This window comes from Gallinula chloropus (assembly GCF_964237585.1).
Source record: "Gallinula chloropus genome assembly, chromosome: 3".
NCBI classification, from domain to species: Eukaryota; Metazoa; Chordata; class Aves; order Gruiformes; family Rallidae; genus Gallinula; species Gallinula chloropus.
Genome location: NC_140087.1, coordinates 46,740,623 through 46,763,382, shown reverse-complemented (window position 1 = coordinate 46,763,382; position 22,760 = coordinate 46,740,623). Strand labels below are relative to the sequence as shown.

The following is a 22,760-nucleotide window of genomic DNA, read 5'->3' as shown; positions in this document are numbered from 1 at the left end:
AGATACATGCATCTCCTTCTGATGTCTGATAATACCTCTGATCGTTCCTGAAGTAAACTAGGCAGTGCCAATGAATGTGTCTGTTGGTACTGGGACAGGAGCAGAGGCAAGTGGTGGCAATGGTTAAAGCTGGGGTGCCTGACTTTGCCGCAGGCGCCGTGCTGGGGAAGGCACCGGTCTCGCTGCGGGGGCAGCCGCTCTCGGCCTGAAGGCTGGCAGCTGCAAGAAGCTGTCCCGTGCCCTTCAGCTGGCACTGACGTTGCTTCACTTAAGACACAACACCAGCAGATGATGAAATCCCACGCCTGCAGCCCTGGTTTCTGGCTGGGCAAAACCTGCAGTGTAACTGTAAGCTTAAATGCCTGTTTAAGTACTTCTGTGTATCAGATTTTAAGGGAAAGGGCAGGAGGGAAATAGGAAAATACCAACATCTGGTTTTAGGCCGTTGCTGTTGGAGCTGTACTATTTTTGTGTGATTATCTGTGGTGTGCCAAAGCCTACAGAAATAACCCTTGTGCGTCCTTTTGTGGTGTTGCCATGTGAAGTAGTAAAAAGATCAGAAAACTGCAAGCTAGGCTGATCTTTTCATTCTGTTGCCAGTGATACTTTAACCCCTATGGGCAGACCTAGGGCTTCCCAGCCCTGGGGGCATCACCACCCCTTCCCCAGGGACGAAAATACACATAAGGGTGTCTGATGCTGAAACTTGTTGCTGTCACCCCAGGGGTTTGGTTTCTCTCTGGCCATTGTATCAGCATTGTACCACTTGGAAAAACATCTTGTGCGTTGGCAAAACCCCCTGGTGAAGCCTGCTTTCCTGTGGATATGTGTTGTGTGTCCTTCCACTGCTGAAATCCCAGCTATTCCTCCTGCCCCTGCTTAGGACCACCATGTGCTGTGTCCTACCAGGGTCCAGAGGGAATTTCCAGGTGCCGGCTGTGCTGCTGGGCGGCAGGCTGCCTGCCTCCTGGGATAGGGATGAGCCAGTGCCCACATGAGTGCCTACTGACTGCCTTGAAGCTCAACTCAAATCTTCCCTTCAGTGGAAACTCCACTTCTGCGGGAAAGGATGGTGTAATCTTGCTTCTATTCAATAAACCAGGTTCGGAGGTTTTGTGGGAATTGATGTGTGCCTCGTCTTCCCTGTCATGGCACATTTGCCTGACATTCACTATTTGTTAGGGAAGGACGTACAGACTGACACGAGTGTGTTATCTCATCAGCCCCCGTTTCCTGACTGAACTACTGTCAGTAGGAGGGTAAAAAGTTATTGATGGGAAAGAAAAATCAGTCTTTCGAAGGACTTATATGTATTTAATTAAAATATTGTTGCTGGGAATCTAATGTTGAAAGACTGAACTAAGGTTTTGTGGTGCTGGCATCTCGGCACGATTTTTAGGGTCCCCAAGCATTCGCTTTGTCAGGAGCTGCAAAGGTGTATAAATGAGGGAACGCCTATTAACAGATAGGCATGAGAAAAAGACAGAATTTGGGGACAAGCTGTGCTAGTGTGGTTTTAAAGTAGGATTCATCTCATACATTATGATTTGTTAATAAAGCAGAGGCATATGTGTTGGGATGTGATAGTGGGTTTTAACTTGAACAACTTGGAATGCCATACTGGAACTCTAAGATTCAAATAGTTATTCCTTATGAATACAGCCTGAAATCGAACAACAGTGCTCACTCTTCAGTATTTATGATACGTATAGAATGGGTGTGTTTGGGAGTTTTGAGATTATAATCTAGTTATCTAGTTTATTTAAATGAGCACTTCAGTGAGGGTGGTGTATAGCTGCTCCTCTTACTCCTGCAGTGCTTTATCTCAGAGTACTATTTGGCTGCAGTCTGTAGGTGGATGAGGCTCTTACGGTAATGTTAATTTTGAGTTCATTGGAAGGAGAATTCCCTTTAAATTAAAAGGAGGAGGAAGATGAGACTGATGTTCCTCAGCATCGTATTTTTCATTTGGCCAGTCATCAAGTGCATCACAGTTACTTTGAAGTAGCTTCAGCCGCTTCCTACGCAGCACCGAGAGGCGATTCCTGTCAGACTGTCCCTGAGCAAATAACGTTTCGTAGTTTCTCCCATACTGAAGTATTTGTGTGGCTGCTCGGGAAGCGTGAGAAAGCTCAAGGTGTAGGACAGAGCCTGTCTGTTCGTCTCTGTCTGCCTCTAGCAGTCAGGTCCTGTCCCTGTCCCTTTCCTTCCCTTGAGAGATGGGTGGCAAGTTTCCCAGGTTTGAACTGCAGAAGACCGGTGGTGTTTCTTACACAGCGCTCTCCATGCGTGCCAGACGGAAACACTGTTCACTGCAGATAATAAAGACACCAGGAGTTGGGTGCTGCTTCTGTTGTCATGGCTAACACCAAGCCTTGGGAATGGCCGGGGCTGATTTGGCTTGACAGATGGGTGTGAAATTGGATTTTTGTCTTGAACATCAACTCTTACAGCCAGTGAGTTTGGACTTTTGTTTCTTCGTGTCTGTGTAATGCACAAACACAGAAAAATCTGTATTTCTGGTCCTTAGAGTGAACTGGGTGCTGAAGGTGCAGTCTCCTCTCAGGGTCGAGCATGTTGTGCCTGTTAGCACAGGCTGCTAGAGGAGGAAAATTGTCCTGTACTAAAGCTTGGCAGCTGGGACTGAGCAGCATGATCTCCAGGCAGACTGACAAGGCCTGTGCTTAACAAAAGCTCATCTGACACCTCTTGGATACAGGTGGCTGGGTGCGCCTTGTGGTGCTCACATTACTTTTGGGCTTTGTGACTTCTCAGGTGAGAGGTGGGGAAGAGCTGTGGCGACAGCAGTTGGATACCATTTCCCTGTGGCACCAAACATGAAACGCCGCTGGCTGTAGAGAGGCATCTTCATGTTGTGAGAGCTGCAGTTAATGTTGGATGTTTTGTTCTTTGTCACTGAGCTTCAAGTCTCCCTTGGGATGTATGGAGAAACTTCAGAGCTCTTATTCAGGCTCCCTGGCAATCTAAGTAGCTATCTCTGCAGCAGTAGCACCTGATTTGTCTTTCTAATGGCATCCTCACAGCTGAAATTTGCGGGAGGTTTTGTGTTCGGGTTTTAGATAAAATCTGACAATTAATGAACAAAAGTGGCACCCCTCCAGGAAGATGATTGCCAAGTTTCTGTAGCATGGCCTGGTGTGCTGGTGACATGGCTTACAAAATCTGTCCGGAACGGCTCTGTCTCCAGCCTCCTGAGTGTGGTGTTGAAGTACCGTGTCCCTCTGCGTACGCTACCCACTGTTGGTTTGCTGGAGGTGGGGTTGAACAGGTTGAAAGGAGTGACCCCCAGTTCTGGCCATCCACACAGCCATGCTGGTAGGAGCGGTGCTGCGAGGGAAGGAGGCAGAGTGTGGAGAGAATTCGGAAACCTTCGTGCTGCTGCGCTCAACTGTTGAGTTGTATCTGTGCATCTTACTCTCAACTACCATTCCCTCTTCCCTGGATTTGGAATGAATGGGAATTCATCTGGGCATTTGTAATGGCAATTAAAAGTGGAGAGAGGCTTTGTGTGAGTGTTAACTTAAGCCCCTGCACATGCTTTTGTTTAGGTTTCCTTTGCTGTTCTCTTGCTGCTTAAGTGCCCCATTTATGCATTTTACCACAGTTTAATCTTTGTTGTATGCCTCATCCTAAACTGCAAAGTATTAAGAATTAATATGAATAATTCTTCTGGATAAAAATCTACTCATTTGATCTAGTGTGTAGGGGAAAAAGGAAAACTTGCTCCTTTTCCTGGTGATAATTTGACGGGTTTCAGGTATAGTAATTTCAGTGTGTTTCTTGGTCCCTTTCAGCTTGTACCTCCTTTCAAACCTCAAGTGACATCTGAGACGGACACCAGGTATTTCGATGAAGAATTTACAGCTCAGACTATTACAATAACACCGCCTGAGAAATGTAAGTCAGAAAGCATAACTTAAATAACCAGCTTATAAAGCACTGTGTGAGGTGGGGTTTTGGTTTTCAGTTGGAATGGGAAAAGCTGCTCTCTGTTATTAGCAAAAGTCTTCACATGGAATTATGTAAGAGTAACCCTCAGTGACAGCGTTCTTTTAAAGAAGGAGTGATTACAAAGCTTAGAATATTAGATCACTCTGGGTTCACTCTGGGTTGGGTTTTGGTGGTGGTATTGGTGGAGGGGGAGGGGTTGCTTGCCATTTTGCAGGGTGGGGGGTTGGTCTCTTTTAAACAGGGTAAAACCACAAACTTGCTGGTTGACAGTAACAGTCCCAGTTCAGTAAAGTACTTGGAACATGGACCCTGCTTTAAACATGGGAACACCATGAGTGGCTTCAGGGGGTTCTTGAGGTTTGGTGAATTAGGCACATTTTAAAATACTTTGAAGACCAAAAGAAATAAAAAAAGAGCTGCCAGAGATGAGTGGATGTTCTTGTGTAGGTATCAGTTACTTGAAAATGAAATTTTCTATGAAGTCCTGTGGCTCAGCAGAGATCTTAAAGAAATTATGAATATAGATAGAACCCTGCACTGGGCCTTGCACAGAGTTGCTTTATTGGAGTGAATGCAACTTCACTGCTTGTACTTTCATCATCTTCTGCACTACACGTAAGGATTGGGATCTGATGGGCCAAGCTAGGGCTTTGGCAGTGGTACTTACCAAGCCAGAGCAGTTACAAATCTGGCTGTTGAGTTCTTGGATGAATTTCCTTTCTAAGACAGGTTTCGTTTTGGGCTTGTGGGTTGGTTTTTTGGTTTTTTGTTTTTATTGGGGGTTGTGGAGGGAGGATCACAAAGGTAGACAGTAAAGGCTAGAGTTGAGGTTGATTACCAATTCATAGAGCTAGCTCATTTTTTTGGTGTTTCAAGAGTCTCAGGCTTAGCTGCAGCTTTCTGCTGGTATATGGGTCTGGAGTATTTTCTGGATTTTGCATTTGTTGTGTTGGACACAGTTATTTAAGTGATGTGAAGTCTCCCTGCTGTGAAAAAAATAACCCTTTTTCCTCCCATCTGTCTTGACAAGAATTTGTTTGTATTTGTAATTCAAACAAAGCTTTTTAGACTTCGGATTAACTTGGAGCTGATGAAGTCAGAGTCTCTTGAAGCTCCACATACACGATGAGAATGGCTATTTACCTATCAAGGGCTGAAGCAATGCAAAATTCATGGGCGCTGCAGAGCGTTCAGCTTTAAATTGGTCAAATTCAGAGCAGGGAAATGACTGACTTACCCAAAGTACCTGGCCTGGCCTCTGGCAGCAGTGTGGCTGCTGCAGCATGAAATTTAGCATGGGCTGCATCCATCCAATCGTAGTAATAATAAAATGGGGTGTGATGACCAGCAGCAGTGCAGAGATCTGCTCTGGCCTTCCTGATGTGGGAAGCCCTCCCATAGAGCTGGCAGGGCTGCCTCGCCCTAGGCTGCACTAAGTCCCATCACCAGCAGCACAGAGGTGGAGTTTCTCTTGTGCTGCGTGGACCAGGAGAATGCTGCCCGTTTTCATGAGCTGCAGTTGTCAAGGACCACAGCAGGGTTTCCCCTTTTCTGAGCATTACAAGAAACTAATTGTAATTCTTTTTCTTTTAGTATCTACAAGTAAGTGTATTGTCTGCAATATGGTATCACTCTGCCTGATGTGATTATGCAAAAGAGGATTAATTATGTGTTTAAGGGTTGGAGGGCTAGTAGCTGCGTGTCTGAAAGTTATTGCTGAACTAAAGACTTTTTGTAGTTACAGAAATAACTTTCATAACTTTTAGGACAGTTAGTTATTTAGATATCAACATTTTAGAAATCATGCTAAGTGAATATTGAAACTAGACCTGCTATCTGCAGTAATCAAACCGACAGCAAAACAACCAAGCTCTGTCCATTAACGTCAGTTAAACCCACAGTGCAGAAGGGAGGTTGTATTTGCAGTTCTGGGAACTGAGAGGCACTGCTGAAGTCAAGCAGCCTAATTGTAGCTATTGCTTAAACCTGCATTAACTCTGCTTTATTGCCATGTAGATGCTATGTGAAGATACAAAAGATATGCCATCCTGAAAGGCTGCATATAAATACATCATTAGAGTCACAGTTGCCATAGGAGTCTTTAAGGATAAGCACTGTTAAAAAAATCCATGTGAGAACGTAGATCCATATTCTCACAAGTTAGTTAGGCAACATCTGGTGCCTGGTTTCCATTGGCACTGCAGGAATCGTGTAAATAAAAATATTTATGAATTTGGCTTAGTCCGTGTTTCCTCTGATCCCAGTAAACACACTGAAAATAAAGAGTTTACTAAAGAAAATAATGTCAGTATTGAAACACCTAGAACCTGCAGGAGTTGTTCATTTTGTAGCTGTTTTTCCTTTTGATCCCCTTGGAAAGGGAGGTATTCCTAAATACATCTCCAGTAAGGTGACAGTTTCCTGAGCTCATCTTAGGAGACAATGACAACTGGCCGCTTCACCCAGCAGTCGGCTTCTGTGCTGCCAGGTTCTGATCAGCCTAGAACGGGTTGTAGTGATTGAAGTTCTCAGGTGATAGGCCCAGTCAGACAGACCAGCTCACCCTGGAATCAGCCCGCATGAACTGTGGTCTAACTTCAACCCGAGACTTCAACTTCAGGATTGAACCCTGAAAGACGTTCTGTGTGTCAGGTGACTAATGGCATCGTGTGGCACAGGCAGTGACGTTTGGCACTTCTCCCTTCCTGCAGATGACGAGGACGGTATGGACTGCATGGACAATGAGAGGCGGCCGCATTTCCCCCAGTTTTCCTACTCTGCAAGTGGACGAGAGTAACTTTTCTGTTCTGCTGCTTCACTGTCATCTTAGGTTTATCACTGAAAATGATTCTTGAACATCACCACCAGTGCTAGATACTATTTGAGATAGCGGGGGGCACTTTCAGAGACTGTTCCAAATTGAACAAGTTGCTTTCCCAAACCTCCCTAAAATCTGTTTTGGTTTTGCATGAAATTTGAGATCTCTCTCTACTATGCTCTCCTGCTGTTGCTGCTGCCCACAGTCTCAGTGTAACAGCAATATCAAGAAGTTACTAACAGTTTCTTTGAAGGTAGATGACTTGACTTCAGCACTGTACACTTTGTGCACAAGTAGTCATCTGTTTTTCCTCACAGTGGAGGCTAAACAAAAAAAAAAAGTGTTGGTCCAGCTTATCTTCTTCCAGATGAATCAAAATTGTAATTAGTCTTAAAAAAAAAAGAGAGAGAGAAAAAAAAAAAGACCAGTCTATAACATTTTCTTGCATCTGTTTGTGCTGGTTAGAACAAGGAAACATAGGGGTGGTGATGTACATATGCAAGGGTTTTGTTGTTAGGCATATCATTACTTGAAGCAGGTCTCTGTCATTAACATCTGGCTGAAATTTGTTTGGGAAACGTTTTGAGAGAAGGACTTAAACTGTTGATATATATAAATATATATATATATTATTTTTTAATTACTGTTGGATACTACAGAAGAAGCAGAAGGGCTGGGCTCACCCAGCCTGCCACTTAGAACTTCCAGGTTCACGTGCAATCATGGAGAATCGAACATTATACATGCAAGAAGTGAAGGCATAAAAGCAGCAGTTGGGAGTTGTTTAAAGGGTCTTATAATTTGCACCAGATAACATCTTTCTCATGCTTTTCTTTTCCTTTCATGATATACATCACCTCTGATGGCTGAAGAATGTAGACAGGCATAATGGTATTGCTTTTCACCAAAATGTGTGCACCAAGGTAAACAGGTGTTTGCCTTACTTGTTTTTGAGTTTGTGAATTAGCTTTTTTCTCCAGGTGTTTAACTTTGAATAGTCTTTGTTTGGGGTTTTTTTTGTTTGTTTTTTTTTTAATCATTTGGGGGTTTGGTTTTTTTTTGTTATACTGCAGTAGTATTTATTTTTAGAGATAAGGATTGTATGTGTCATGTTTGCAAATGCTGCTACATCTTAGATAGAACAGGCTTCTAGCAGTTAATTTTGTAATCGATGGAAGGACTGTACAAGCTGAAGGGAATAATGCACTTTTCTCCCATGTGGAAATTTTAACAAGGCTCTGAAGTTGTACATACTGCTTAGCATCAGATTTTGGTGAATGAAACATTGTCTTAATTCTTTGGCAGTGGAGGTGAGGAATCCCAGCTTCACCTGCCAAAGGGTTAAAACCAGACAAAGAAAAAGCTACCCCTTGTGCTCCATTGAGGATAGATGGGAGGTGAGAGCCTGCCGGCACAATAGCAAATTTCTGGTCGATATGAAGGAAATGCATTTGAACAATGAGACCACAGCGATTACAAGAAAAGCACTTTAATAATGAAAAGAGTAAAATTCTGGGATCAGCCATTCTCAAGCAAGGTTTTCCCTCGACCAAAAGAGTCCCGAAACCCAGCGCGTTACGTGTAACCGCGGTACCCGAGTGAATTCAGAAACGCTCCACTGATAGGAAAAGGTCTTTCCATTTCCCAAGAGCTGTATCTAACAGTAACCTTTAGCTTTGTTCTTCAGCAATGATAATCTGAATAATAAACCCCGTGGTGCTAGGAGTCGGGAGGTCACGCGGTGCGGCGGTAGCGCGCACGTGCCCTTGCTAACGGCACCTGAGAACCCTGACTCCGTGGGATTATCATTGGAAGGATCTCTGCGTTTGGCTCTTGTTAGCTCCCCCGAAGACTGCGGTAGCGCAGAGTTTTTCTTCCTGGTGGCGTTTGTGTGACTGAGCAGACGAGTCAAGGCCTCTTGGTGTTGGCAGTCGCGTGTCCGAGTGTGAAGCCCACTGCTGGCAGTGCGTGTGCTGGGATGGCCAAGGGGCAGGCGGGCGGTTCAGCAAGGCAGCTAACGACGCAGACTGGTGTAGACAATTGTTTGCGTTTAGTCTTTTACCTTTAGGATGGGACGGATGATCGGTCAGAAACGCGTCACGAGGTATGTTCTAACTGCACAGGACCTCGTCCTGTCACCTTGTAACACTAAGCACGGGGAGAGGTTCTGCCTCTGCAGAGAGGGGAGCACGGGAAACGTGTCGCAGGTCTGTTCCGCGCCGGTAGCGTAGAGGTGTCTACACTGGCACGGGGAGCGAGTGACCGAAATAACCGAGTATTTGATAGATGGGCATTAATTAGTTCTCTGCAAAGGCCTCGTGCCCACAGACTACAACTACGGTGACCCAAAATCTGTGTTACACGCCTGTGTTTTTCCCCTTGTGTTTTCAGCTTGAAATAGCAATAAATTTCTCGGCACAGGGCACCTCCAGCTATCGACAGCTGGCGCCGTGCCTCTGGCCAGCCGCTCCTCGTGCGCAGCAGAGACCCTGTGGTTAGCTCACCGCCGCGCAGCTGGTTAGAATGCGGATCGCGGGCAGTATCCGCCAGTGATCTATCTGGAAACCTTTGCACGACTTCACCGTGCCTTGACCTGTCTGCCTTCCAAAGGGCCGGTGATCAAGTTTCCGCTGCAGAGAGGGTGGGCGGCCCCTTCGCGCTGCCCGGGCGTGGGGGATTCTCTCTCTTACCAGTGTTAGGTGAAAGGCAGAGGGGCGGGCAGGGCCGGGAGGAACGCCGGAAGCTCTCTGCTTTTGCCGGTGGCGGTTGTGGTTGGATTTGGACAGGAGGTGGCGGCTGGTTACCTGGGCGAGCCTTTTGCGCGCAGCACGTTTCAGACTTTGACTCCAGCTTGTACTGACTTCCATGACATACAGTATGCCCTCTTGTACTGCAGCCATCGCGGAGGAGATAGATAGAGAGGTCATTTCTGGTTGGGTTTTGGCAGTTTTGCACACAGCTTCGCTTTCCACACTAATCCATCTTCCAGTACATTCCTGTCGCTGAAAGAACGTTTATTCCAGTATTGTTTTACTTTTTGGTTTGTTTTTTTTTTCCTCCATCTTTACTTGCGGCTTCTTAAAGCTGACTGTTCTTGCAGGGGCCATGTGCTTCTCCTAGAGTACAAAAGTAAGGTCTTTCCTTACTAACTGCAGGGTCTATATATTACACCTCAATGTACACACTTTGCTGCTACTGTTTGTACTGTCTACAGTAGAAATTTCCTTATCTTGCTCCTGGTAGTGCATTACAGGCAAGCATGAAATGTAAAGTATTTATTTAAATAAAAAAACCTCTAAATTGGTAATTGAATTACCTCCCTGTAGCTTTAGAGTTTGTGACATTTCTTGACCTTGCTAGTTCTTTCATTAGATCCATGCAAGATCTAGTCATATGGTTAAGGATATTAAGCAGACACGACTATGAACCCAAGAAACCGTATTACTGTTGGTCATACTTAAACTGTTTATTTCCTTAAGTATATGACCCACAAGGATGTGAAATAACTACAAGAAACTGTTTTTGTACACTGTACATCCTTAGTATTTTTACACGTATATGATAGGGATGCACATTATTTTCCTTCGTACAGACAGCTTAAATAAAGCACTATGTCAATCTGCTACTTCTGTGTTTTTTAATGCTAATTTGTTCTGGAGGTCTGTAAATATATATATATATATGTATGTTCAAGCTTGCCACAAAGGACGTATTTTTTTATATCTGCACATTACTGTTAAATATCTTAGAGGAGAAAATTCCCGAGTTGCTCTGTGTTGGAGAAAGGAAAACTGAAGCAAGAAGGCTATATTGCAGATGACAAAAGATTTCTCAAGTTTTGGGTTAAATATTTACTTCATATTTTAAAGTAATTTTATATAGGTTAGATGTTTCAATCCTGAAATGCACAAAGAATTTACTTAATTTCTTCTTACGAGAAAATGTACATCGTTATTTTTTTATCACTGTGTATATATGATGATCTGTGCATGTTTAGTTACCAGTTTTATTTGCTGTGAAGTACTAGTGATACCTGTAACTCGCTGTGACGTATTTCAAATCCTGGGTGATCAGTTTCAGCCTGTACATTCTTAAGTTACAGTGTTGTCTAAAAGGAAAAAAAAAAAAAGAAGTTTTTATGACTAAGCAAGATGTATCGTTGCTTTGGAGCGAGGCTCTTTGCCCACCAGTGGCTGCGCCAGCCCTGCGGGGTGCGTGGTGCTTGGGAAAGTAAATTGGGGTTACGCTTTTCAAGTAGCAGTTACGGGGTGGGGGGGCTATGTTCCTGCCAGAACACCCACGTGTTACGTGATCTAAGGACTGCCATAGCCTCACAGCCCAGCGCTAGGTGATGTGTTAGGGTACAGGAAGGAATGGGAAGGTGGGCTACGCAGGGCGCCTCAGATGGGGGACTCTTTGAAGCCCACAGGCTGCCCCAGGGCCGGTCAGGAGGGCTGAGTGTCCCTAAAGCAGCCGGTCAGCTGCATTGTAGCTCCGTTCTGACAGGAACGCTTCCCTAGAATCGAGGTGCTGCATCCGGGTCTCAGGTTTTTCCCTCTTTTTTCTTTTTTTTTTTTTTTTTCTTTTTTTTTTTTCCCCTCCCCAGCCTTGTCAGACAGACAGACGGACAGATTGGGTCCCCTGGTCTGACACTTGCAAACTTTGTCAAACTTCCCACGTTGCAGCTAAGTAGAAGTGGGGGGTGGGGGAGACCCGAGCCAGGTAGACCTGCTGCTGTCTGTGCTTAATGACTAATTAATTGCTACAACGTAGAGTAGCTGCTGCAGGGAAATCGATTCCTTCTAGACTCCCAGCAACATAATGAACTGAGCCCATGCCTGGGACGAGTATAAAAACCTCCTTCCAGCTGCGGCTACAGGCTCCTTGCAGCCCAGGATGCTTTGTTGAAATGAAAGAGGCCGGTGCACAGGGGAGGCAGAGAGGCAGGGGTGCTCTGCACCCAGCCACAGGACGCACCTGGTAGGTGAGGCAGGTCCAGGAAGGTTGAGGGTCCGGCTGTGCCTCAGGCCGGGGCAGCTCCGGGATCTCAGTGAAGCCTCTGTGTCGTGATGAGGTGCCCCTGTCCCTTTGTGTGTGCAGCCTACGGGCTCTTTCTCCTACTGAAACAGAAGTATATGCTGTGGAATAATAAAAAAATAAATGAGAAAAAAAATTGTTTGCATATTCCTACATTTATAAATGTCTATTCCTACCTGTGTAACCACCTTAAACTGCCAGCCTGATTAGCGTGGAAAACCCAGCATTTGACTAGAGAGGAGTTCTAAAGACCTGAGGCCATTTCCAACAGGTTTCTTGTGCCACTGGTGAAGCTGTTCAGGAAGGGGTTCCCATGGGGCTGTCAGGGAAGGGAAATGGGAACAAGCACTTTGATGTTGGACTGTACCCCTAGTGAGTCTTAAAATACAAGGGAAGGAAAGAGTGTCCCACAGCGAATGTAGCTGAGCCCTGGTACTGTTACTCCGCTCCTGTTAGGGTCCATGCATTCCTGCTGGCAGAGGTAGCTTTAGTAACCAGGAACTGCTCTTTGCACTTTTTTCCTCCTTTACTACTGCAATGCTACAGCTGCACTGTGTGTAACAGGTAGAGAAACTTTTATCTAATGTCCTTAGCTTACAGTTAGCAAAGGATTCAGCTACATTCTTTCTGAAACAGACTGGTATTTGGAAAGTAACTTCTAAAAACACAAGTGCACAGTTAACCAGCAGAAAAGCCCTCCACCTGCATCCACCAAGCGTGGTGAGCTCAGTAGCTTGAAGCCAGGTTCAGATGGTGCCCAGCCCTGGACTGCTGAGGATTTCCTGTCCTTGCAGGATGGGAGTCTGCCTGCACCCCTTTAGTGGTGGGAGCCCAGCACTGCAACTAAAGGTCAATCTGTGCTAATTAAGAGTTCCATTCTCTTAAAGGCTTTACCCAGTGAACCTTTTGCAGGGAAATCTGCCCCATGGAAATTCTTCCACGTTACCGGGGATACTTCTCAACCATGCTTACGCATTTCTGATGGATCAGTGGTTGCTGGGACTCTCACTCTGCATAAAAAGTGACAAATACCATGTAAACATAAAGCTCCTGGATAGACTCCAGTATCACGTTACAGAACAGGAGCACAGGGACTTACAAACAGTCCCCTTGTCCCTCCCCAGGCACACGCGTTCCCTTCAATTCAGAAGGACAGAACAAGGAACATAACAGTCCAATTAAGTTTATTGGTCTTACGATCTGTAAATAAGACATCTATGGTCAACTAAAAAAATTAGATTAAAAATTTTATAAAAAATAGTAGGAATTCTGAATCAAAAGTCCACACAACATAATAGCTGTTAGAAGTGGCCTGCTAGCCTAATCTTCTCTCTCTGAAGAGTCTGCCGTCTTCTCCAGGGGTTCAGTAGATGGGTAATGCTGTGAAATATTGCTGTAGTTACAAAGAAACAGAAACCAGTTGGAGTTCACCAGCCAGTGTGCCTGGTTGCTGCAAAGGTGGCTTTGGTGAGCCTCAGACCTGCCCAAGTTTCAGCCAGGGCGCAGGGCAGACCTGAAAGAAAACAGAGAGAGACGGGCGTGTAAGTAAGTAGCCTGTAGCGCATTGCTCGTGTTTCTCATTTGTGTCACTCCAGCCCGCGGGCGAGTTCTTAGAAGAGAAATCCAGAAATGGTTAAGCCTGTGGTAATGCAATGTAAACAAGTGCTGTTTCAAAGCCTGCACTTCCTGCAGGCCTGCTGTCCTCGCCTCTTCCTCCGATCAGAGGTCTCGCGGGTAGCAAAGCAAGAGCTATTTGATTTCTGAAAAACAGGATCTCCATGAGCTTTAGACATCGGTCGTGTTTAGCAGTAAATAACCAAGCTCTTGTTTTGGGGCACGTCTGAGATCCTGCCCCGTCCCCTTTCCAGGAAGGAGGGGGCAGGTTTGTGCTGGAGAGTGTTTACTGCGCATCGTGCGGCGTGCGCCCGGGTGGGCAGCTGCAGCAAACGGGAACCTGCTGCCTGGGCGCCGGTGGGAAACCTCTGGTGGGAAGGCTGACGCGCCGTTTCGAAGCTCCTGCCACAGCTTTTGCCTCTGCCTCCTCAGGAGCACCTCAGGGCTGACTTTGGAGCGAGGCATCAAACTCTACTGGAGCTGGGGGAGCTACCTGGAATTAAGCCACTGGAGTTCTGAAATTTGAATTTAAGAGATGTAAATGACCTCAGAAATAAAAATAAACTTTCTACTTTGACTGATTTTGCATTAGAGGGCTTGAGGGTTTTGCTCCCCCCCCCCCCCCCCCTTTAGTCGGTAACGCGATTAGGGGCAAGTTAAACCAGGAGAATTTATGAAGCTGCAGTTCAGGGGAGAGTTACTGGTTTTAATTAACACGCATACAAGTGCACTGAAATCCATGCACCAACACCCGCTGCTACAGCTGTGTCTGCAGCCAGGGCAGGCAGAAACGGACTGCAGGCACCGACAGCCTCCGGGCCTGAATTCACTGGCAGTGGCTGGTGAGCGACAGCCCTGGGTTAACCTGCTCCACACTGCAGTGACCCCCTCCACCCCCAGCATGATGGTACAGGAGGAGATTAAAAAGGCAACCCACCCCTGCCCACCCTCCCCCACCCACACACCCACCCTTTCCCCCAAACTCTCAGCTCCTGGAACTGCAGGTGGCTGACAACATCCCCAAGCCCCCCCATTCCTCTGCCACGCAGCTGGCCTCAGCGGCCTGGGTGGGAGCCCAGCATGGTCTCTCACTGCTCTCCCCCTCGCTACTAAAGTGAGTGCTGTCCCCCCACATAGAGACCCGCCTGCTCTTCAAGCAGCCCTTTTCAGACCACCGAACCTCAAAACATTTCTACCCTGGAAACGTCACATTGTGGTGTGTGCCTCTAACTCAAAACTGCCATTTTCTCATGTCACCTGCAGCTACAAAACACCTTTGCTCAGCCCTGTCTGCAGTGAGGCAGCTGAGTAATGATACCCCAAAGCCTCAGGGCACCTACATGGCTCTTGCCACCAGTTACCCACTGTTAATGCTTTGTGAGATGCTGACCCTCAGCAGCATGTCTCCACCTGACTGCACCCAGGCCCTACATGCTTTAAAAATACAGCACAAATGGGGCCGAGACCCCTCTGTGCAAGAGTCTGGAAGCTAAAGCAGTCACATTTGAGACACACAGCTGTTGAACTAAATGGCCACAGAACTCCCACTCCTAATGTCTGGGTAACTGGCAAATCACAGGCTTGGTCTGGTTGGAAAACGTGCTTAAGTCACCGAGTCCAAATATTAGCCCAGCACCGCCAAGTCCATCACTAAACCACGTCTCTAAGCATCACAGCTACACGCGACCTCCAGGGATGGTAACTCAACCACTTCCCCAGGCAGCCTGTTCCAACGATAGACAACCCTTTTGGTGAAGAAATATTTCCTGATACCCAATGTAAACATCCCTGACACAACTTGAGGCTGTTTCCTCTTGTCCCATCATTTGTTACTTAGGACAAGTAACCACCTGGCTACAACCTCCTTTCAGGTAGCTATAGAGACCGATAAGGTCTCCCCTCAGCCCCCTCTCCTCCAGGCTGAACAGCCCCAGTTCCCTCAGATGCTCCTCATAAGGCTTGTGCTCCAGACCCTTCACCAGTTTTGGTGATGGAATCGGTCACTGAAAGTCAGGGACAGGGGCTTTGCCAGTCTTGAAAAACCTCAGTGAGCAGAGCTCTGCAGCACAAACTGCTCAGGTTCCTCCCACCATTCCCCCCCTCACCTGTTTTGGTTGGGAGGTGGGTATCCTTAGCTGTACAGGTTGGGAGTTTTTGTAGAAGTAGAACCACAGGCATTGGAATGGTTCACTTGCTGTTAACACCACTTGTAGTGGAGGGGAAAGGAACCACTACCACCTCCTTTGGTTGGAAAACATTCAGGTGGCTTAGGTGCCCCGATCCTCATTTGCACAGATGCAAAACCCACCATGGAGCATTCAGGAGGGCCAAGTTTAACTCACTGGCCAGACACTGCAAGAGGGGGTACGGGCCTCCTACACCTGCAGATTCACAAACTGCAGAGCTAAAGGGGGTGATGCAGTGCTTGAAGTGTCATACCAGGGCAGTCAGGCAGCAAGCAGCAGGCTACCTGTGCCCATCTCTGACGCAGCTTCCCTCCTACCACCCTGACAACTCCACCTGAGGAATAACAAGGACTTTCTTTCCAACTCCTTAAAAAACAACCAGACAAAAACCCAACAAGGAACCCTGTGCCTGGAATGTCACTGGCTGGCACAAATACCTGGCAGAGACACTATTTTTAAGCGTTTAGACTACACTAAAACAATAGTTATCTCCCCAGTAACCTAAGCGTTCTTCAGGTGTCCTGAAGCAGAGTTGAGAGCTGTGTAAGGACCAGCCTAAACCACTTCTGACATCAGAGATAGACAGGCTACTTGTTTTCTGTAACAAACAATGGAAAAAAATAAAGCAAGCAGGACACTTGGGAGCCTGTCAAGCACCACTTTCACTGCTGGCACCTCACTGAGGATTCACAGCGATGCAAGAAAACAAAGCAAGCCACCTCTCAGAACATCTGTAACTCTGACAGCACCTCCCACTACCTGACTGGAGGGCTGAGGGTGGGAGTCTAGTCACGGGTGAGTATATTTTAACTTCTGCCCTGGAGAAAGGCGCTCTGCTCACAGGCATGCTCAGTGTGGAAAACAAGACTTCTGTAAGGGGGGAGGAGATGGGTTTAGCGGCTCGGCCACAGCGAGGGGACAGGCAGAGGATGGGCTGCTGACAGGGAGGGGCTGATACAGGAGGAGACCTTAGGAAGCGAGCAAAGCATCTCTTTATCTCCACCTCCTCGCTTGGAGCGAGTGGCAGTGTGAGAGAGACTTCCAAAGGTAGAAACTCAAAACTTGAATATTCCTTTCAAAAGCTTCCAAAATGAGAGGTGTAAACCCTGTAATTCAGCTTTTCCCTACCTTCACATGGACCTGAGTATGGTAAGCTGAGTAACATTATTAAACACTGGTGCCATCTGTTCCGTGTTCAGGTAGCAGCCTCTGCACAGCCCATGCTGTAAGGCCAGGCCACGTTACCACACCGGTGCTGTTTAGCTCTATGAAAATTCTGGTGTGAGCATCGTCACCGCGCTGTAGGCAGGCGTCCTTCTGAAGTAATACTGAGCTGCTTTCCATCAGAGGAGATTTTAAAGCATTATTTCTTTAAAAGCCTGCAATACACTGCTAAGAACGAGAAACATGGTTTCAAAGCCTGTGGTACTTGTCTTGCTTGGTCCTTCAACAAGGGCACTAAAAGCCTTTAACTCATGCTGCCAGTAAGGGAATTCAGCATGTAGCAGGATCAAGTATTTTTTTTTTACAATGACTTTTTTTCATTTACTTTAAACCACAGAATTTTCCTTATGGTGCCAAATGAGTTTTCCATGAAGAACAGACTCAACACACCAGAAAGCTGCTGGATTTAAAGACATCCCTTTTTTGTTTGTTTGTTTGCTTTAAATCTCCTTCCTTTCTGCCTCCAATGTAGCAAAGCTAACACTGGAAATCAACATTGCACTGGAAGCAATCTGAGTTTTTAAAACTAATCCTACGAAGGTTATAGGTTTGCCAGTTGGACTTTTTTTCTGCCTAGGTCACCTAGGTTAAAATAAATGATGCAATTTTAAAGTCTAGGACTTTTAAATTCAAGTTAAGTAACCTGGACAAGGCTATAACTGCTATAACTATGTAGCAATACTGCAACTCCAACAGTCAGTGCTGCTCCAAATACAAATATTGATACAATGTTTCTTTCAACATGACCTGAAGTTTTATGATTTATTAGGACAAACTGTAGCCTTTCTGAAGAAATGGAGAGGATTCTGCTTCCCCAGAAGGACAATCCTACTGGAAGTGCCAGAAATAACCAATTCCAAATCAAAAGACCTGGTGATTATCCAGACCAAAAAGTACTATGGTGAAATCTTGAGTTCCCACTGTTCTCCCCAGTTTAAATATTTTAAGATTTCTTTTCCCCAGTTCTTCCAGGTAAACCTGTCTTTGCTGTGGAGTGCTTGCCCTAAATTTTTAGGTGCTTAAAAAAAAACCCCAAAGCCAAACACCAAAAGCTCCAACAATTTCAAACCCAAAAATGTTTCAAACACTTCCTTCTCCCTTTTGTCTTGAAGTGGTTGCCAGATTCAACCCACATCTGCAAATAGTTTTAGTCCTCCTTTCCTCTCCCTCCCCTCTCTCTATATATAGGATATAGAAAAAATACCTACTTCTGCTCATTTCTCTTTATCCATCCAGGTTTTTACTTGATTCCATCTGTGTCCCGCTTGAGATCTGCATCCCATTTTTTCTCCTGAAATACGCAATTGCAGTTACTAGTGGCTTACATTCCAAGGTACAATAGCACATTTAGGTTAGTATATTTTATATAATTTTTAAAAGACTGGGTATGATTGGTTTCTCCCCCTTTTCTTTCCCCTCCCCCCAAAAAAGAAAAAAACAACGAAGGAGAGCTGTTAAACTATACAGTAACAATGTGGAGCGTGGCGTCACTTTCACCTTTGATCAACACCGATTCTGCACGTGATTGTCTTAATATCTATTTCAACACTAACTACACACACCTTCCTGGAGTTAAAATCTCCCATTTATGGTGAACTCTTCTTTAGTTTTCTTAGAACAACTGCCTGATATTCCAGGCAGCTCTTTTGGGCTGAATTCCAATTCCCAGAGAACCACCGTTGCTTTAAATAGCTGCAAATAGATTTTTAGGACTCACTTTGTAATAATTTTTTTATATCATCTTTCTTTTCTGAGTGTTCTCAAGTTTAAAAGTATCCTCTGGAGCACAATTAACTGGTAACGAGCATAAAGAGGGAAGCTTTCACCAGTGAAGTCTTGAGAGCAGCGTAACATCCGAATGATTCTTTCCTCTTCTGCATGATCTTTGTATTTCTGCCCAACTGCATAAAAGCACGCTCATTCCAGATAAAATAGATTATCAGCAACCAAGTCCCTGTGGATGATGTGAAGTCTGTTCACATTACCAAGAGGGCTTCCCTTAAAACAGGATTTTCAATTTTCTTTGCTGAACAACCACCCTCTCAAACTATCTTCTAGAGATCTAGAGTGCTACGAGTGCCCTGGAGTTTGTCAGTAGTTCCTACATGCCGATGACCTCAGGCTACCTGGAGTTACCATGTTTGTTTACTACAACAGGAAGCTGTGTAAAACCAAACACGCTTGACATGGGTAAAGGCACAACAAAGCATGGGGTTTAATCTCCTGGGTTAAACATGTATTCAATTCTACAGCTAAAGCAGCCTATGAAAACCACTAGATTTAAATATCGTTCTGGGACGATCCATGTCTTGTTTATAGCTAGGTGTGCTGCTGGACTAGATTTCCTACACTGAATGGCTTTTGTTACCCTGTTAACAGAGCTCCGGTTATTCTGGGCAAACTCACTAGTTTGCAAGCCAGATCGTGCTGGAGTTGAAATAGTTCAGTTGCTTTGTCACAAAAGAAGGGTTTCATTGTTTGGCAGTTTTACCACAAACCTCATTCTGTGCTCGTTAGTTCTTTTTCTGAAACAAGTAAACCAAAGGCAGGAAAAACCTCCAAGTCACGCAGTGCTCCCCCTTATTCCCAAAACACCCAGTGACTGAAGGCTGAGACTCACCCTTGCGTGAAGGGCCACGGAGCAGCAGGAAAGATGAATGACTTGTGAAAATAAGGGGCAGGGGGAAATCACAAGGCGGTAAGGGGACTTAAGTCTGACACGTGTCAGCAAAAACCTGAAACTAGTCGCCATCAAGCCTGTTTAAATGTTGATGCTGTTAAAGAACGGATTTCCCTCTTCTCTGAAAAAGGCACACAGAGCCTCCTGGTAAGAAAGCCGGGGACCAGCACCAAGAACGACTTCTGTCTTACTGTCCCCTTAAAACACTTTCTTCATTTAGTTTAAGTGGGTTTAACTGGGAGTCAGGTCCAGCCACCGTCTTTCCAACGGCATGGACTACTTGCTTTTTATTCCATGAGGTAACGCCGTATTTAAAACAGCAACAACAAAACCTAACGGCTGAAATGAGACTGCTGGCGGATCTCACCGCTACAGCTGCAGAATATTCCCCCCAGTTTCTTTTCTTTTGGCACAGTACCTGTGTTCGCAGAAACTGCACCTCTTCTGTAAGCAGCTGCTTCTCTTTGAAGAGCTGATTCTGTTTGTTGAGCAACTCCACTAACTGCTGGGCAGTGGCCTGGCAGTGCTTGTCAAGCTGCTGTAACCTGGAAAAAATAGATAAAAGGGTTGCAGAGCATCTGAAGTTGGAGTTCACGGTAGAAGCTTTGATCTTTGCACTGGCGGGTGCAGCTCTCCCAGATGGAAGAGCTCAGTCTGGTGGTTGGGCTGAGACTGAAGTACGACTCTGAGCATAGGCACTCGGTACATTTTATCTTCACACTTTAAATGAGCACTTTGAAAGGTTGGCACTTCAAATTCAGAAGCCTTATCATGACATGACAGTGAATTTGCTTTGCCATTAAGTGACATCAGTAGACCGCAGGACTGCACCCTCATCTGTCGCTGAGCAAGCTGCACACTCTGTACCCGCTTCAGTAACTGTCTCCCAAAACACACGCTCCAGCCCGGATTATAAATCCCAATACCCCAACCACCTAGTGACAAAAACTTCTGTTTTCTCTCCACTGCTCCTTGAAACCTGCCCAAAACTTGTTACAGAACACACCATTTGTTTCAAATAAGCTCAGTGTTAATTAAGCACACCAGCGTAAAGCCTTTAGAGGGATTCCTGGGGAAGGGTGTAAGGAGCCCATCACTCCTCACTGAAACAAGGTCCCCTCTCTATTGCAGCTCCTGACAAGGAGAAGATGCTGGTGGGTATCAGAACTAACACACAGAGGCCTTACACTTGAGAAACAAGTGCTTGAGTTGGGACATCGTTGCTGTAGACAGGGCAGCTGCCCCTTCCCTCCTTTAATCCCAAAAGCTGGTATGACCTGTTGTGTCCCTGGTGACTGTTTTGTACTCCTGCCAAGAGAAATTTTAAAAGTCTGCTTGGGACCTGTAGCATGAGGCATAAACACAAAGAAGCTGGAAATTGCATTTTTATGTTAAATGCATTGCACTCTTTAAATAGGACTATCTTTAATTAGAAGTCCTTGCAGCTACCTTAAAAGCTTCTTGCCTTTTAATAACAGTACTCCAGGGAAAAACCTACACATCTGAACGCTATGTGCGGAGGGAGCGTGAACCAGCTCTGGTTTTGTCAAGGTTAGTTCTGGATCTAAACTTCCCACTTCCTTTTGCAAAGTATTTCTTGCTCAAAATATTAGGTCCAGCTAACAAGGTTTCTAGGTTCTCTCTCTCACACAGGTTGTGCTTTTAATGGGATTCCTTACACGCTTACAGTAAGGCATGAGATTGTCTGGTTCTTTCTACTTCCAGCTCCCTGTGGGTAGCTCTGACTTGTACAGCTGCCATAACTCAGCTAAGTCGATCAGCCTGAATATCCATGTTCATAATCAGGATCATTCAAAGGACTAGGAAACACCCCCAAATTTATTGACAAAAAGCTAGGAAAATCTAGCTGAAACAAACCTGCCAAAATCTTTGTCAAAACCAGTATTTACCGATCCCTATCTGCCAGTCAACTTCCGTGAAATCAAACTGCAACAATCAGGTACAGACACCACGGATGCCCACATTTCATAGCGGCCTGTTCCTCTGCTAACGCTTCCTTACTGAAGGGATTTGAGGAGCTGCAGGACCAGGTCCCGGGGATGGGAACATAACTAAAAGCAGCTAGCCACAAATAGCAACAGGTGGTTGTAAACAGCCAGCAAAGCAAACCAAACCACCAATTTGTTTGTGCAGGATGTTCTACTTCAGACATGCAGAGACTCTCTGCGTCTCATTTCACACTCCCCGCACCTTCCAAACTATACCATGTTGGTATGGGAGCTGTTTATGCTTCATCTCTTTACTAAAGGCAATTTCGGGGGTGTTGAACTTCAAAAAAACCCAACCAAACTTCCCCCCACCCCCAATCCCCAACCACCTACTGCTGTTTTGTTTTTAAAGAAAGTAGCTTTTCCGCTCCCCGGGAGCGCAAGAACAACAGTACCGTTTGTTGGAGGCAACGCCATAGTTTCAGGCTGGAGGGCTGAGGTGTGCTCACTACTTTGCCATTGATTTCCTTTAACTTGAGGAGGACATGTGACCTTACTGCACTTTGTGGTTTGTAATAAAGACATCTCCCTTTATTTCTAGAGTCCTTATTACTTTACAGCAGTGCTGGTAGGGAGGTGTAACTGCAAAGTGCTGCCTTCAGACAGCCAAGGAAAGAACTCCTGCGCTGCCCTACTTATTTAGAGCCTTGAGGCTAGACATCTTCCTCATGCATGAGAGCCTGACTCAACAACTACCAACTGCACTCCGGATTCAGTCCCTTAAAACTTAAGTATCTGCTCACTTCATAGAATCACAGAACCACAGACTGGTTTGGGTTGGAGGAGACTCCAAAGCCCATCTAGTTCCAGCTCCCCTGCCATGGGCAGGTACACCCACCACCAGACCAGGCTGCCTAAAGCCTCATCCAACCTGGCCTTGAACACTGCCAGTGAGGGAGCAGCCACAGCTTCTCTGGGTCACCTGTGACAGGGCCTCACTGCCCTCACAGTCAAGAATTTCTTCCTCATATCTAATCTAAATCTCCTCTCTGTTAGTTTAAAGCCATTACCCCTTGTCCTGTCACTACACTCCCTGATAAACAGCCCTTGTCCAGCCTTCCCGTAGGCCTAGGTAAGTAGATAACCCCCCTGACCCACATCTCTGCAGCAATATGATGAGTGTTGTTCATCATTGTGGTAGGGCCCATTCCGGCTGCAGAAGCAAACATGGCTGGTGCAACCCAGAGGAGAGGCCCCTCCCTGGCACACTTCCCCTCTCA

General features: G+C 45.8%; 2 protein-coding genes across 2 annotated transcripts in view; one reads left to right on the top strand and one right to left on the bottom strand.

Moving 5' to 3' along the window:
• Window positions 1-13,979, top strand: part of AKT3 (AKT serine/threonine kinase 3) — a gene marked incomplete at its 5' end in the record, with an annotated part of 143,192 nt that extends 129,213 nt beyond the window's left edge. The window contains 3 exons of the mRNA XM_084261784.1: window positions 3,816-3,918; window positions 6,684-6,765; window positions 13,874-13,979. Of these exons, the coding sequence (XP_084117910.1) occupies window positions 3,816-3,918; window positions 6,684-6,765; window positions 13,874-13,967 (279 nt within the window). The 3' untranslated portion in view covers window positions 13,968-13,979. The remainder of the gene's footprint in view (window positions 1-3,815; window positions 3,919-6,683; window positions 6,766-13,873) is intronic.
• SDCCAG8 (SHH signaling and ciliogenesis regulator SDCCAG8) overlaps window positions 12,995-22,760 on the bottom strand; it is a gene marked incomplete at its 5' end in the record, with an annotated part of 109,136 nt that continues 99,370 nt past the window's right edge. The window contains 3 exons of the mRNA XM_084261782.1: window positions 12,995-13,340; window positions 18,060-18,142; window positions 19,950-20,076. Of these exons, the coding sequence (XP_084117908.1) occupies window positions 18,092-18,142; window positions 19,950-20,076 (178 nt within the window). The 3' untranslated portion in view covers window positions 12,995-13,340; window positions 18,060-18,091. The remainder of the gene's footprint in view (window positions 13,341-18,059; window positions 18,143-19,949; window positions 20,077-22,760) is intronic.